We start from the raw sequence: 12,217 nt of genomic DNA, 5'->3' as shown, positions 1-12,217 counted from the left end.
AAAATAGCGTTAACTAGGCAATTATAAAAATGAGGTGACCTGCAGAAGGAGCCATAAACTAAGCGTCCTACATTAGGAGAGGGCAACCTACGCGATTACCCGAGATAATGAGATAATGAAAGGAGGCAAAAACTAAAACGATAAACGAATTTAAAAATGAAAAATGACAAATGAAAAATGAGAAATGAAAATGAAATTATTGCAAAAGCAAACTTGTAGTAAAGGAAAATGTTTTTTCATTTGAAAACTCTACTACTTACTTACTACTAAACTTACTTTGCAAGTAATAACTAATTTTCTCTGATCAGAGTTACACGCAATCGCGAAATGCAAAAAGCTAATTACAAAACGGTTGGTACACGCCCACACACACAGTCAGACATGAAGCATTCGAATTGTTCGTATTACAAAATAAAGAAATCAGCAAACCGAAGAGTTCGATTTTCGTTTCAATTGCACTCCGCATGTTCACCCCCAGGGCAATTAAACAGAGTTCAACAATAAATAGCGCATTAAAAACCGATTCGAGACACTTTTTTAAACAAGGCAAATATATTTAAAAATTAGCATTTAACTAAACGACAAGAAAAACTTAGTCTATAAACTGCAAGTGTTTAGCACTAAATTTCCCAAGCAGAAACCTGCAAACCAAGCCCGATTCCAAATCCAAACCTCCACCTGTGTCCCGAGCCCAACTACCACATCAATTTAAATAGCTAATTGCATAATTATTAACACCGTTACTGAATTTCTGTCGATTGCCAAACGCGAGAAAAACCATAAAATCTTCCCAAAAATTATGCATGTAAAAAAACAAACGGCTTAAACAGAAACAAAAAAAAAATTAGCAAGAAGTCTGTTGTCGATAAATATTATTGACAGACAAATAACTTTCGTCACATTGACGATAATAATTAATTTTAAGAAAAGAAAACAAAGGAATTAAATGATTTAAATAATAAACAAATTAATATTAAAAATCGAGAGACATGATTGCAACAAAAACACAAAAACTGAATAAAAATTTATTTTGAAAAGAGAACAAAATCGACGAGTTGGCTTTACTAATGAATGGTGGGCAAAATTTCTACAGCAATGGGTACACCTTTAAATACTTGCAGAATGAAACAGGTAACTGAGACTTTGAATTTTAATATTCTGCAGCTTCTATAGAGAAATATGATATAATAAAACTGTTTTCTTATCAATTTTTATTTTTAACAATTTATATTATTTATAGGATCGGAGCATCACAGCAGATTTTCAATTCTGCGGCTGTATATATTATTTTCGAAAATAACAGTAAAGCCAAGACTCAAAATTAGTAAGACCGCGAGTCGACCGTTATTAAATTGAAAAAAAAAAATACCAAAACATGCATCGTAATTTTTAAAACAGAATACCATACGTACCTTAGGAAATTCTGCCTTGCAATCTGCAGCCACACTGTTATCTGTTTACATATTTTTGTTGACATTTATTTGCAATGGACCTGCGTAAACTATGCCGCATTTGTTTTGTGGACAGCGCTGCGGTGGACATCAGGGAGCACAGGAGCAGCGGCAGCTCGGATCACACTGTCCTCGAGCTGATGCAGGCCATGTTCGGCAGGGTATGGCCATTGAAATGGGTTAAACATCAATCAAAACAACTTTTACTCCAGAACATAGCGTTGAATTTAACTGAGGAGCTGCCCATGATTTGCAGTGGCTGCCTGGAGGAATGTGAGCAGCACTATGCCTTTTTCCGTAAGCTCAAGTTCGCCAACCAGCAACTCCTGCAGCTCTACAACGAGGCGCAGGTGGAAATGTGCTTGGAACCAGATGCCAAGGATGAGCAGGCGGAAACGAAGGCTGGAGAGGATTGCGAGACTTGGGAGGACTTTGCACCACTGGACATTATTGTACTAGAACCCGAGCAACTGGCAGAGCCACAGAAAATGGAGGGAAGGGTAGAATCAGGGCCAAAGCCCTCCCAGAGGCTGGCCAATCAGGACTCACTGATTGTGTCCGAGTTTCTGCCCGCCACCACCGCCCAACCACGTCTGGATCTGTCTGATTCCCGACTGCAGCAATTGGAGCCACCCGCCTACGAGATGCGCACCGTTGACTACGCGGCTGTCGAGTTGAAGCACTACAACTTGGACGAGTACAACGAGACCAATCGCCTGCTCGACGTGGAGCCCAGTGGCAGCCAAGCCATCTACAAGTGCCAGTACTGCCCGCTGGCCTACGCCTCACCCCAGTATCTGAAGACCCATGTGCGCAATTCGCACGTCTGCAAGTACTGCACCACGGCCTTCGCCAAGGTGCGCGATCTCAACGAACATATCCGGCACAAGCACTCGCACCACCAGTGCGTTGTCTGCTCCAACAGCTTCAGCACCAGCAGCAATCTGAGGGCTCATCTTAAGAAAATCCACGGCGTGCTGCTGCCCGCCCAGGTGGCACTGCTGGATTACAGACCAGCCACCACGGACCAGGGACAATCCTCGTAATTAATAAATTAGATTTACAATCTAGAATATATAAGCTCTTGTTCAATTTCTGGGAACGGGTCGCACTAGATTCCTATGCTCCTCTTCAGCAGAATAGCTTTTGTTTGGGTTAACTCTTAAAATAACTGAAACTTTTCTTGCTCTAAGTTCCTTTATCTTTGATGCTTTTGGTTGTGAGTTTTAAACCAACTGCTACTATCAATGCAAAGTTTCCACTGTATAATGCGTATTTACAATTTAATATTTCCACAAGTTCAAACTATGTTTCCCAAAATAGTTGGGACTTTTCACGCACAGGATCTCCCTTGTGTTGGTCCTCTCCATTGATGTACATGGGCGTGAACTCCCTGTAGGCTATGCATACGCGTCGCTCCTTGACATCCTCGCGGAGTACGGAATGCTCGAACTGGTACCTCGCAGGACCCAACAAAACAATTAGGGAGAGGCTAAACAGCAAAAATGGATTTAGTAAGTCAGTGAAAATGTGAGAAGTATAAAAACTTACTTTGGCATTGGTATGCGCAGCACCTTCCCCTCGTACTTGGCCATCTGTTCGTCCGTCAACAACGGCTCTAGCAACTCCTGCTCGTAGTGAGCCACCAAGTCCAGATTGTACTTGCCCGCCTGCTGGACTTCGTACGGCGTGAGGGTGAGCACGGCGTCGCCGAGGCAGTTTACCGTGACCACTCGCTCGCCCCAGATCCAACAGTCGTCCACATGCGGATCTATGCTGGCTCCCTTGCTGGGCTCATATTCCAGGGAGCACTGTTCAATGGTCTGAAAGCCACGCAGCAGTGGAACCTCTTCAAAGCGCCGCTGCACGTACTCCGTAGTTCTGGGGAATCCAGCGAAGGAGCCCACTTGAAGCTTGCGCTTCTTGAAGTTCGTTTTGGGCCCAAAGTTCTGTTTGCGCCGGCCGCTCTGCGAGATATCCCAGGGCAGGGCGTCCAGGTCGGCCAGGAGCTGGGAACCCTCCTCAGCGCTGAGGAATTCCTCCTGCACCAGGATTCCTGGCAGGGGCAGACCCTCGTCCTTTTTGTGTTCTCCATGGGCATCTTGTACCTTGGTCGTATCCCAGCCAGGCTGCAAAAGTTCGCAGTGCACGCAGTATGACCACGAATCCAGCTGCTGGAACTGCTCCCGCAGCGAGGGCTTCGCTATCTGGAAGTCCTGCTCGCAGCTCAAACAGGTGCGGACGCCCTTGCAACCGCAAGGACGAATTGTATTCATCCTTAAATTGCAGAAACACGTTAAAAACAAACCAACAGTGTGACCGCTGCTGGGAAGTAACAATACACCAACCAATCTTCAATATTCATTAATAAAATACTAAAAATGAGCTTCTGTAAAATGTAACAGTGTTCTGTTAAGCGCTCTGTTGGCGGGCTGTTAACATTATTTGAATTGAGAATGTTTAATTAAAACTTAAATGTTATATTTATTTTGATTAATTCGTGTGATTGATTAAAATTAATTAAATTTGTTAAAAGAATAAATTAAATATTGTTTTCCTTTTTTAATTTTTAATTTAGTTTAAATTAACTAATTGTGTAATTGATTCAAATCTGCTAAAAAAAACAGAGGAAAAAAATTTCTGTCAATAAAAATATGTAAGCCGAAAGAAAAAATATAAATTTTAATTCATTTCTTAATGTTAGTTAAAAATTATATGTCTAAGACTAAGTCTAAAGTTCTTAATCTTAATGTAAATGTTAAGTAATTTGCATATTGCCATTTTATTGAGTTCACTTGTGGCAACAGGCTAAATATATCAACAAATTACATTATACTTTTCATGCTCAAATTTTTTATCACCTTACAAGTGCTTTTGTTTCAAAGACAACCAACCATGCAGGGTAACTTACCTTAAAATGACAAATAGACACCAACATTTATCTATCTACGTTGGCCATTAAAATATATAATAAAGACGAAATTCAAGTTGCATATTCTTAAGATATTTTAATTCTTGTTTTTTAATTTAGATTTCATTTACAAATACTTATTTTAGACCTGTTTCAATCAAACAAATGCTGCTTGGTGATCAATACTAATCGTTTTTTTCATCTCCAGCTAGTCTTACTCTTTCTAAAGGTAACCGAGCTGAAGCCAGGGTTTTCCAATATGGAACAAGTAGGTAATATAAGGTGGAGCTCAGTCCGGGCGATGCGATGAATCCTTGTTTCTTCTTCTACTTCTCTCTGTACAAATGGAGCTTGGGTGATCAGTCTTTCGGTGCAGATCCAGCTGCAGTTGCTATCGATCCATCCATTAGATTTTAAGGCAGCTGCGATGCGAACCGCAGCGGGCGTAAACCTCCTCGAAGGAGCGGATGAGCTCGTCCATTCCGCGGAGCAGGCCCTCCTCCCGGTTGCCCGGCGCCCAAGCGCTGCGATGGTCCACCCTAACCTGCGGTGGCAGCTCCCGGCACTTGGCAAAGTCGATCAGCCACACGCCGACCCTCTCATCATCGTAGACGATGAAGATGCTGGAGCCAACGATCTCATGGCGGGCGAAGAACGACGACTGCTCGATGACCAGGCGCATGTGCTTCAGTCGCTTCAGCAGCTCCTTCTGCACGGATCGCCGGGCGGCCAGGAACTGTTCGATGGTCTGGACGATCTGCTCGCTGCTCCGGCAGGTCTTCAAGTCCTTAACAGGCGGCCGTCCGCGCAGACGCAGCGCCTCGATCCGGAAGCCCTTGGAGTGCGAGGACGACAGGGACTCGCGGAAGGTCATGTATCGCAGCTTAGTAATGGCCCTCGCTTCGTGCTCCGCCGGCGTTGGAGCTTCAGCGTCCACGGCGATCATCTTCTGATAGAGATCCGGTCGCAGGGTGGCATTGCTGACCTCAGATTCGAGGAAGGTGCGGCTGCCCATCTTGATGTCCATCACACACGGATCCCGGAATCCAGCCAGCAGATCCTGCAGCTCAATGTAGTGCTGTGCCTGCACCTCCTGTATTCCAAAGTAGGCGGGCACTATCTGAGCGGTCTGTGGCTCCTGGCAGATCAGTCGGTAGGCTTGCACCTCGCTGTCCTCGAAGCCCGTGATGCGTTTACGGACAATGCCAGTGGACGTGGGCACAATGCTGGAAAACAAAAGAAGAATTTCAGGTTAGTATTCAGTCGAGATATATCTACAAACGAGACTATTAAAACCAAAGTTTTCCGCATACTAGTAAGAATTTACCGTTCTTGCCCCTTAAAATCGATTCTACTACCTTATCCTAGGTAGGTAGGGGTTATAATATCTTTTTTTATCTTTTAATATTCCCATAAGTAAATAGACAACAAAGTTAAGCCGATCAGAAGACCACTTCCTGTACTCAGCTGATAAAAACATATTTAAGGGAAAACAACTTTTGGCTGGCTTATAAAGCTCATAGCTCCCATTGATATATGATCCCATGATCCTTACCTCTCTGGGTGACCGGAAAGCTGCATCCAGCCCTGGGGCTTTGCCTGCGTCTGCGTTTGCGTTTGCTGGTGCTGGAGAAGATGTGGCGTAGCTGGGGCGCTCAGCTCTAGGGCATTCTGGAAGCAAAAGAGAAACGAGCCTTAGTCAGAAGGGAATACGAATTCATTGATAAATCGCAGTTAATCGCCGCTGGGAACGGGTTTGCCTCGCTCCTTCGCCACAACGAAGCATTATTGTCTGCCCGCGATTATAAATAATCAAACAAATTTTATTTGCCCGTCCGAGTGCCACGCCCCAGCCTCGTAAATGTGAAATTTATGCAGGCAACCAGCCAACGCCAACCCAACCGATCGCACATTGTCCGAGGCTGAGGCTTCGTCGTTCCAAGCAGGAAGCGTTGGTGGAAAGTTTCTGTCCCATCGTGAGTGACATGAGTGTTGTAAACAACGGGTACTTACAATGGCCAAGAACTTCAGCAGGGACATCTGGGCCGGGGCCTGGGATTGGATGTGGTTCCTCTGGGCCTGGGTCGCTCTTTGGAGACTCAAATAGTCGGCCAAGTTGTCGCAGTTCTCATAGGGAATCCGCTGCAATGAGAGAGATTCAAAGGAATATGGTCAGTTGAAGAGTAAACAAATGAGGTGTGTAAATATTATTATATAAGATAGATGCATTGCATTTTTTTAAAATTAATTTCGGATTTGGCCCAACAGTGACTCACGCAGAGTGTCAATTAATTATTCAAACCGAATGCATATTGGCAAACGGCGAAAAATTCTAGGCGGTCCCCGTTTTGATTTTGCTTATATAAAAAGACGGTGCGGAGCAGCTTGATGGGTCGTCGTGTGTGGTTTACGACCGATCCCCGGCAGTGCCGTGTCCCTAATGAGCCACTTAGTATGCAAAGTTGGCGTTTGTTTTTGTTTTTGCTGTTGTTGTCGCCCCGTTTGTTGGTTTGTTTGTTTGTGCTGCCTATGCGAATTGAGCCATAAGCATTGGCCATAACAAATAACGACCTGTCAACGTAGAAGGCGATCCAATCCGATCCAACCCAATGCGAACCGATCCGATCCGATCCGATCCTCACTCCACCGCTTTGATTAATTGACTAATTAAGGTAAATGCCTCGGAACTTGTTTATGCCCACTGCTTATATAGCTTCTGCTCTTGTTATTTCGCTATCTTGCCACTATTATCGTATCTTAACTGCCCAGATAACGCTGCGTCTTTTGCGTAGCAGATGCAGATCCCTTGGGTTAATAACATTGCGTTGATCTGATTGCGATCTTTACGTAAGTTGACAAATTTGCATATGTGGCACAATTTCGTCACTGGTGCTCAAGGGGCACCACAGTGAACACCCGTTGCCAGGGTCATCGCTCCTTATCAGCGGGGTATGGTATGATCTGGGCCTTATCATTTTGCAACAGTTAGCGGTTGGCAAATATTTGCCTTGAGGGTGCGAATACACCGGCTTAACTGCAAAGGCACTCCGATATGGGTTAGAGATAATGAATGGCGCCTAATCAGATGGCAAACACGTTTTTTTGTGACTACAAAATTGGTTGAAATGTGAAATTCGGATAACAGAATCTTATGGTAATTTTGGCAGACCGATTCTTTGGCCTTCTCTGCTCGAATTTCCATACTGAACACAAACCAAAAGCCCCCTATTATGTATTAATTAGGCGCTAATAAGATGTCACATTTGTTTGAGGTGGAGCACACCGTCTATCAAATTCCATTAACCAACATTCGAGGTCCGACGTTCGTGTCGTCAGCACTGACCTTTATCGGGAGTTACACGTTACGCTTCTGATTTAACGGGGACTTAATTATAGCTACGATCGAACTAATCGACGTCAGAGGCTTTTATTCATTGACTACTCGTTTTACAACTGCATTTACTACAGATTGGCAGCAGACCCATTCTATAGCCGATACTCGCACATTTTTGCACGTACACCACCTGGGCGAAATTAGCACATGGGCATTGATTTGGATTAGGAAAGGTGCGTCACACTGTGGGATAATCTGGCCCTACAATATTACTTCATTTTTATGTGCCCTTACATGTTTAATTATCTCATCGACGTGATTCTGTTCACTCGTGTATGCAACATGCCAGGGAAAATCTGTCTGGGAAATCCTCAGCGAAAATCACTTGTGACAGATTGAAAAGCAAAACCGCAAAGTGAGCAAAACAATTATTAACTTTAATTCTGACATCAGAAAATTACAGCACTTTTCGCTTGAGCGAATCGGTTCGCGTTTATTAAGGTTCAAGCTCGAGTTCGAGTTGGGAATTGGATTCGGGTTCTGAGTGCGTTTTGGCCGTGTTTTCAGCCTCAGACTCAGCGTTATTTTTAGGTTTCAATATTTCGGCGTTTAGCTAAGCTTACAGTTTAGTAGTGTTTATTTATGACTACTTAGCATTTTGTATAGCCGCCGGACGAACGTGTTAACCGACAGCAACAGAATAGCAACAAAAAAAATTAAAACACACAAAAAGAGGCAAAACAGAAATTTTGCTTGAATCAATTTATGCGCGTGACGTCAAGGCGCTTTGGCTGAGCTGTTAATTAAACAAAATCAACCTGCCGAATTTTTTTTTTGTCGGCCCCCAATGTATGGTTCTTGGCCCGCAGAGGTCCACCCTAAGGCCCAAAAGCTGAACGGATTGTGGCCCTGAACCTGCAAGGTGCCCCCAAAACTGGTTCTCCAGGATCCCCGCGCTGTGGGCGTGTCTCAGGTGCAGCAGCCTTCGCAGGTTTTGTAGAACACAACCCTGACATTATAATCCCGAGTTCCCGAGACGATGCCAAGACGTTGGCCCAGACCGTCTAAGTCTGGGGGGGGGAGGGAAGGGTTTCATCGATACATATATCGATAGTCTCGGTCCGCCGGGGAGTTTATTTGCATTGACGTCAATGCAGCGTTTGGGGGTCAAGGGTGAGGGGGGAGGAAGGCTGGGAGCCTCAAACCAGTTGGCTTGAGAAATATTAATATCGCAACACTCAAGCCATCGGCAGCAGAGGGTTAGATCCGTGTGCCCAGGGGCAGAAAGTATCAGAAAACTCGGACTAACCATCACACTATCTTTCTTTCTAGCGGCACCATCAATCTAAGTCGCAGTTCTAGTGATCATGAGTAACTTGGTTGGCCAAAGGAGAACCGGATTCGCGTAGACCTCCGTTCTGCGTCAATGTGAATAACGTCTTTCCCTTTGGTGCATTCATCGCGGTTACACGAAAACCCCTGTGAATCACTCTGCGAAAGTTTGGCATTCACCGCCAATCTGACTAAGTTCAATTTCGAGCGACTTAATTAAGATGATGAGGACTTAGGGGGAATACCCGAGGCTCAAAATCAAAACTAGATTAGTGGCCCCAAACCCGATCTCTAAGCTTCTAACCTTCGCTCTTGTCGTAAGCCTTGATCTTAGACTAGCGAAATAGCAAAATATCAAAATGGCCGAAGTTAACCGATAAAAACTGAGGCCAAAAAGAGCGTGGGCCACTGCACTTGACACTTGAAATGCTCGAGAGTGCTTAAGCTCGTCGGAATCAGAGACTCACACTGAGAGAAACACAAAGCCTGAAGAGTCAATAAACTCGGGCTTGAGAAATAAGGACACAGCTGTCCAAAAGGGAGAATAATGCCAACGAATCAATTGTCTTTAATGAAACGGAATCAAATGAATCGATTCGATTGTCCACTGGCGGACAAGCGACGCCTCTGGGGAGTCTACATCTCAATCTGCCGTCAGATGTGTGATCATAACTGGCCGTGTCCGGCTACGTTACGTTTACGGGCCTCGTTTCTGGTTGCTTTAATTAGCGCAGACCCGCCGTAGTATGCAAATTGGCGTTACGTGGATTATTGGAATTCCAGCCCGAGCCGCAGATCTCCCACACTCTGTTTGCATTTCGCATAGTTCGGTTGGATGGTGACTGGGTGGTTGCTGGTTACTGGTTGCTAAATGCTGGATTGGTTCCACAGTTGTTTCAACAAAATTCCACAAACAAACAGACGTCATTCAAGGCGGAGTTTACACACGACTCCGCAACGTAACTCTGCTTTTTTTTTTGGTCACTTTCTCTGCCAGTGGTTGGCTTTCTACGCGGATGTGGATGCGTTGCCCCAATCCTCATTGACGTCACTCTGTTTGCTTGTGTCTTACAAGCTTTCTTTTCATTCGGCCACTTACCTCGTTGTTATTGTTCGATTGTTGCTGCTGCTTTTGCTGCTGCTGTTGCTGCTGGTGTTGTTGCTGCTGCTGCTGCTGCTGTTGCTCCACATCCAACATCATGGCATTGCGCTGCTTGGAGGTAGCACTGGCACTCGTATCCAGGGCAATCAGTTTCCACAGCTGCTTGAGGCCGATGTTGTCGATGCAGGAGAAGCGGAGCTTCTCGTTGGACCAGGCCATCGTGGAGCGACTTCTGGTGGAGGTGGCTGACTTGGAGGCCTTCGCGTTGGCACCGGACTGGTGATGGTGTCTCTCTGACTTGGCTGGAATTGGCCGCTGGAGCACCGTTGAAGTCATAGTCATTCGGATCGCTTGCGCACTTAGTTTCACTTGGCTGGCAACACACTGTTGGTTCGAGTGGATGTACATATATCGTTCGGGAACTCTAGTCGATTTTCACGCTTTGCGATTTTATGCTCGACACATTTGCATTCTGATTGTGATTGTGTTTCTGTTTCTGTTTCTGATTCTGACTCCGACTCTCAGTATCAGTCACAGCACTTTTCTGTTTCCTAGTGAAAACTGCGTTCTCGTTTCACTTCACTTGCACTGTGCCTCGGCATGGGAACTTCGATATCTTTATCTAAGTGCGCTTTGTTTTTGCACTTTTATCTTTATCGCTCGGTCCCGTTGGGAACTGTATGTAGCACTGTCGATCGCGGCGAAACGGTGGATCGGCGAGAATCGAGAATCGAGGCGTTACTCTGGCTGCTCTGGGAGACGACTAACTGGTTTCGCCATATGGCAGCCAGTTTTGTGATCAACGGATCGGCAATCGTCGTTTGTCGTCGGCTCGCGTCGGAAATTCAACGAAGTGCTCTCTGGGAACCGGAGTGCCGGAGAGTTACGTACGAACAGGGGGACACTCGCAGACTCTCTGGGGAGCACCGAGCGAGAGCGCCAAGGAGAGCCAAAGAGAGAGAGGGTGGAACTACCACCTACACCCTCTGGAGATCGCATTAGCCTTCTGGATATTTCAGGAATGAGCCGCTGGGAGCAATAAATCAAAGTAGAAGGAATCATTTTGTATAATTCAATAATCACAAGATCAAACAAGCAAATTTAAATTCTTGGTTAATTTAAAAATTATGATAAACGAGAAGGTCCCCTTTTTAAAATCTCTTTCATATTTCTACTTGTTAAGAATATCTTTAACCAGGGCAAAACAAAAATAATTGCTGCCAAATCCCATTTTTAGCTACTTATGTACATTTAAAAATGTTAAGTGATGAATAATCTTTTTTTTCTTTTTTTGAATTTTTAATTCATTGTAATTTACGTCAGATCGAGTTATTATTTAAGTGAGTAATTTGTTTCAATATAATAATTTTTAAGGCATTTAAGTAATACGTAGCTCACTCGATCGTTCATTTATGCACCGCTTTTAAGTTGATGTCTAAAGTCGTAGACATAGAAATTATGAGCATATTAAACTCGAGTTTATTTTACCTACAGGTTCTCGACCTTCAGACTATTAAAAAAATGAACTCTACAAAAAAAGGGGAAAATCCCAAACCCATTCGCGCCTTTGTCACCTTGAGTGATTTAGTTTGAATGTAAATGTCATCATGAATCTCCCAGCCCATTTTGAGATTAATCCATTGCTTACTATACAAGTATAGTAAACAAGGAATTTCAAATGCGTCGATCGCCATTTCGCCACAATTCTATTTCAGAGGGCTCGTCGAAGTACGATCGCAGCAATGGTTTACTTAGAAATTATACATTGCAAAGAAAGGGAAAACAACTGAAAGCGAATACATTTGGGATGGGAGCACTCGAAGAATCCTAGACCCCAGAGAAAAACAACATCAGATATTTGTTTTGGCGAAGCGTAAAAGAACGATTTGGGAGTCCCGAGACCGAGGAGAACTGGAGGACAGACATATGGCGCCATAAGGTCAGGCATTGAACCGCCCCTACTTCTTTTATCTGGGCTGTTGTTGAACTTGGCGAAATTCCCGGACCCATCTGCAATGCTAATCCAGCCAACTGCGCAACATCTTGGGATCGGCGATTATGCAAACTGTCACCAAAATCTGCGCCAA

The 12,217-nt window shown here is 44.5% G+C and overlaps 3 protein-coding genes across 3 annotated transcripts; 1 reads left to right on the top strand and 2 right to left on the bottom strand.

Moving 5' to 3' along the window:
* The first annotated feature begins 1,378 nt into the window (after nt 1–1,378).
* LOC108141718 (zinc finger protein 236) lies at nt 1,379–2,526 on the top strand. Its single transcript, XM_017265210.2, has 2 exons — nt 1,379–1,612; nt 1,664–2,526. Exons 1-2 carry the CDS (start codon nt 1,487–1,489, stop codon nt 2,495–2,497), a joined length of 960 nt encoding a protein of 319 aa, XP_017120699.1. The 5' UTR covers nt 1,379–1,486; the 3' UTR covers nt 2,498–2,526.
* Nucleotides 2,527–2,715: 189 nt separating this feature from the next.
* On the bottom strand, nt 2,716–3,782 carry LOC108141719 (alpha-ketoglutarate-dependent dioxygenase alkB homolog 4). Its single transcript, XM_017265211.2, has 2 exons — nt 3,003–3,782; nt 2,716–2,943 (listed from the first exon to the last, which is right to left on the bottom strand). The coding sequence occupies exons 1-2, from the start codon at nt 3,725–3,727 to the stop codon at nt 2,757–2,759; spliced, it is 912 nt and encodes a 303-aa protein (XP_017120700.1). The 5' UTR covers nt 3,728–3,782; the 3' UTR covers nt 2,716–2,756.
* Nucleotides 3,783–4,444: 662 nt separating this feature from the next.
* LOC108142012 (inositol-trisphosphate 3-kinase homolog) lies at nt 4,445–10,908 on the bottom strand. The gene is made up of 4 exons (XM_017265681.2): nt 10,128–10,908; nt 6,376–6,504; nt 5,918–6,033; nt 4,445–5,588 (listed from the first exon to the last, which is right to left on the bottom strand). The coding sequence occupies exons 1-4, from the start codon at nt 10,536–10,538 to the stop codon at nt 4,769–4,771; spliced, it is 1,476 nt and encodes a 491-aa protein (XP_017121170.1). The 5' UTR covers nt 10,539–10,908; the 3' UTR covers nt 4,445–4,768.
* Between the last annotated feature and the right edge of the window lie 1,309 nt (nt 10,909–12,217).

This window comes from Drosophila elegans, unplaced genomic scaffold (genome assembly GCF_018152505.1).
Source record: "Drosophila elegans isolate 14027-0461.03 unplaced genomic scaffold, ASM1815250v1 contig_814, whole genome shotgun sequence".
Taxonomy (NCBI): Eukaryota; Metazoa; Arthropoda; class Insecta; order Diptera; family Drosophilidae; genus Drosophila; species Drosophila elegans.
This window is presented reverse-complemented; position numbering and strand designations above follow the sequence as displayed.

Bases quoted from the DNA above. Each gene is read 5' to 3' on its own strand.
- LOC108142012 (XM_017265681.2), bottom strand. From the start codon at position 10,538: ATGTACATCCACTCGAACCAACAGTGTGTTGCCAGCCAAGTGAAACTA. The intron at 6,505-10,127 runs GTAAGTGGCCGA...CTCTCATTGCAG, and splicing joins AATCGAACAATAACAACGAG to CGGATTCCCTATGAGAACTG. The intron at 6,034-6,375 runs GTAAGTACCCGT...TTTTGCTTCCAG, and splicing joins TGCTGAAGTTCTTGGCCATT to AATGCCCTAGAGCTGAGCGC.
- LOC108141718 (XM_017265210.2), top strand. From the start codon at position 1,487: ATGGACCTGCGTAAACTATGCCGCATTTGTTTTGTGGACAGCGCTGCG. The intron at 1,613-1,663 runs GTATGGCCATTG...CTTTTACTCCAG, and splicing joins TGCAGGCCATGTTCGGCAGG to AACATAGCGTTGAATTTAAC.
- LOC108141719 (XM_017265211.2), bottom strand. From the start codon at position 3,727: ATGAATACAATTCGTCCTTGCGGTTGCAAGGGCGTCCGCACCTGTTTG. The intron at 2,944-3,002 runs GTAAGTTTTTAT...TTTGCTGTTTAG, and splicing joins CTGCGCATACCAATGCCAAA to CCTCTCCCTAATTGTTTTGT.